General features: G+C 33.3%; 2 protein-coding genes across 6 annotated transcripts in view; one reads left to right on the forward strand and one right to left on the reverse strand.

The window, feature by feature from the left end:
- The window catches only part of LOC102680787 (teneurin-m), a 605289-nt gene that overhangs the window by 444644 nt on the left and 157055 nt on the right, over window positions 1-3590 (reverse strand). The window lies entirely within an intron of this gene.
- The window catches only part of LOC102677602 (sialin-like), a 3267-nt gene continuing 2212 nt past the window's right edge, over window positions 2536-3590 (forward strand). Inside the window, exons 1-2 of the mRNA XM_031508132.1 lie at window positions 2536-2810; window positions 3170-3589. Coding sequence (XP_031363992.1) covers window positions 2563-2810; window positions 3170-3589 — 668 coding nt within the window. The 5' untranslated portion in view covers window positions 2536-2562. The remainder of the gene's footprint in view (window positions 2811-3169; window position 3590) is intronic.

Raw genomic sequence — 3590 nt, forward strand, 5'->3', positions numbered from 1 at the left:
GCGCGAACGTTCACCTCTCGATTCGAAGGAACAAACGAGGAAGATGGTTTGGCTCGATCTTATACACGCGCGACCCGGTCGCCTTTTAGACCCGTGTCATCCGTCCCTTGGCAGGCTGTCGACGTAATCACCCCTATCCTCCGTTCTCCAGCGAAACATTTCGTTACGGTTGTCGTTTGCATCGCGATGCGGAAGAAACCGACGTTTTAAGGGAAGTCTCAGACGGCGTATCGATCGGCCTCCGTTGTCGGTCGTTACAGGTGCACGTTTGTCAAACATGTGTCGAGCGGTATGCATGAATGAAGCAGGTAAATTTTCCTTTTCCGGATCGATTTGCGCGAAAGAATGATTTGTAAGTGCAAGCAGTGTAGGAGAATATCTGGTTTTGTGTAATATATCGTGTATAACGGTTTAAATATGAGATTATTGTTACGAGTATGGAGAAAAATGTTTTTTTCTAAAAATTGTAAAGTGTCACATTTCAATTTTTTGTTGTACAGTGTGATACGATATTTCTAGGAAATCATCTCGTCAAGTTATTAATTATAACGATGTGGTTTTGATATTATTGATAGATTCTAATAGAGACTATGCACAAATGTAGATTTATTATAATTAGAAAAATATTTAAGCATGGATATTTTATTTAAACGGATGTATGATTTATCTAAATATTACACTTATGTCAAATTAAACCGATAATGTAAAATGAATCGTGAAATGAGACTAATTTTATTCTTTTATTAAACAGATCGCAAATGGAGCGTGATAAATGTATAAACCATTATATCCAATAAGTTCCACTTGGATTAAATGTATCAGGATATCAGCATAACTGATGTATGCACCTAATTTAATAATTTCTGAGAATCCAGTATTAATTTAGAAGATCTATTAACCTTGATTTAGCATTCTACATTCATTACAATTTCACTTTAAAGGAACATAGGAAGTGAAAGATACGGAAAACAAGATTTGCCTTCGAATTAAAATTAAGATTTTGCGACGTGAAGAATAATTTATATTTCTATAATACTACGTTTTAAATTTATTTTGAATTATTGAAATATTAGAATAGAATTTTGAAAATATTTCCACACTGATCTCCGTAAATTCATCATTGATTATAAAATACAAAATCGACACGGTTAAACGGAATAAAATTCATGTTCACAATTTTGACACTATATTTTATCATAAAATAAAGGAAATATACAACGCGACAAAGAATTGTGTCTACTATATCCCAATAATCACTGACATACCAATGAATCTGATTGTTTAGAAAAGCTAATCGTTGTATGCAACTGAAATTTTCATATGCACAGGAGCGCGTTTATTCGATATTTATGACGATTTAACCGTTGATAGGAATCGCTAATGTCACTAGATTCATAGAGTACGCGGTGGAAATGTAATGTATATACAGTAGAAGCATTCAACAGGTTGACGTCGCACAATAAAAACTTTTAAGCGGTCGATACCTCTTTGAACATCGTTATGTATGTTAAATAAGAACGGTATTGCCACATTGGATACAAAAACCTTGAGTTCAATCAAACCTTTGAAACGTATAATTTAAAGATATAAAACAGAAAAAAAGGAAAAAAGATTCTGCAATGATCGTCATCTACTAGATTCACGAATGACAAAAAGTATTTCTCGAAGAATTGAATCCATTGATTTGAAATCCATATTAATATTGAAAACAAAAGAAACGCGCAATTTCGAATGACACCGTATATGTAATCTCATCGATACGAATAAAAAGAAATTCATACTTTCAACCGTAATTCGATAAACATCGACGAGTCGATGAGATCGATTTTCGCGATCGAAAAGAAAGAACTTATATTTTCAAGAGCTGGGTCATCCCAAGAAAAAAAAAATATATGTGTATTGTGTTTGTGTTATATCTGCAATATATAAAAAAATAGTAATTAATACATTCTATATCAATCAATCGATTCCATTTATTCCATTCCATTCGATAACGATATTTTAATTACGAATAAGATATCGATAAAATATCAATAATCGAAAAATTACATTTCTTGTACACTTCAATCGAGTGCATCGTTAACCATAATTCGACGAATCGATGGATGTATAGATCTGACAAGACTGATTTTTGCGATTGATAAGAAAATACATAAGCAGTATCTGAAATCTGAATTGAAATCTCGGTTCATCGAAAATTGAATTAGAGGACAGAAAAATGGGTTAGCGAGAGCAAATTATTTTTTAACTAACTACCATTATCGAAATCATTTATTAAGTAATCAAAAAGAATTAATCATATGTAAATATTTGCATTTACCGTTAATATGCTTTTTCTATTTATCAAATGTAAAATTCTTTGCGAAAATTTTCAAAATATTAAATATATTCACGATAATTTTTTCGTATCTGATGCATAAAATCAAGGTTAACCTAATCTAAATACTTAGAAGAAATTAAAAATTTTTTACGACATTTCCATGATTTTTTGGAATTAATTATTTCTAATATAATTTATATTTCTTGTAACTAGTGGGATACGTGAGATATTTCTTTGCCATAATGATCTGCATCGCGAACATGATTGTCTACGGGTTGAAGGTGAACATAGCCATAGCTGTCGTAGGCATGGTGAAGCATAAAGATGAAATATCAGACGCGTCCGACGAATGCGATTTCCACGATGTTGCCGTTACCATCGATATAGAGGGTCCCTTCGAATGGACTTCGACGCAACGAGGTTTAGTTGTCAGTTCTTATTTCGTCGGTTATTTAGTAGGCATGTTTCCATGCGGATATTTCGCGGATCGGTAAGTTAAAGTCGAAAATAATTTATATAATAAGTTAAGCTTGTATGTCATTTTTCATTCAAATTCGAAAAATGGATCAAAAATGACCCAGTATAGTTGAATACGATAAAATGGCTATACTCGAAAATTTCCATTAAATGTCTCGAGACTTTATTTCTCAAGTTATAACGTTTTTCTTCACAACAAAATATTTTATTATCGTATTCTATAATAAACATTACCCTTAAATTATTTCGATATTATATATTCCTGTGTATTCATGGAATTTCAAAATTCAATTACATCTTGAACGAATCTTTCGCTAAGAAAATTTCTTTACGTTTCTTTAGATTTATATATCAATTTACGATATCTTACAGTTTCAACACGAAGAACGTTCTGCTGATCTGCATATTGGGGAACGCGATTCTTACGATTATAGTGCCATTAGTGGCGCCGGTGTTGTGGGTACTTTACTTTACGAGATTCGCGATGGGTGTTGTGAGCGCACCGAATCTTCCTATTGTTTCTATCCTTGTTGGGAAATGGATCGTTTACCAAGAGAAGAGTTTATGGTTCGGTATTATTTATTCCGGCCTATCAATTGGCACCGTGATCGGTATCCTGACGTCAGGAATGATACTGCACGCCCTCGGATGGGAGGCGGTCTTTTACATACACGGTTTCCTTCCGTTAATCTGGTGCGTTGTATTTTATTTTTTCTTCGACGATAACCCAGAAACGCAATACTATATATCGGAGGAGGAGAGACACTATATCGTGACCTCGTACGGGCATCGT

Source organism: Apis dorsata, unplaced genomic scaffold (genome assembly GCF_000469605.1).
Source record: "Apis dorsata unplaced genomic scaffold, Apis dorsata 1.3 scaffold_74, whole genome shotgun sequence".
NCBI lineage: Eukaryota > Metazoa > Arthropoda > Insecta > Hymenoptera > Apidae > Apis > Apis dorsata.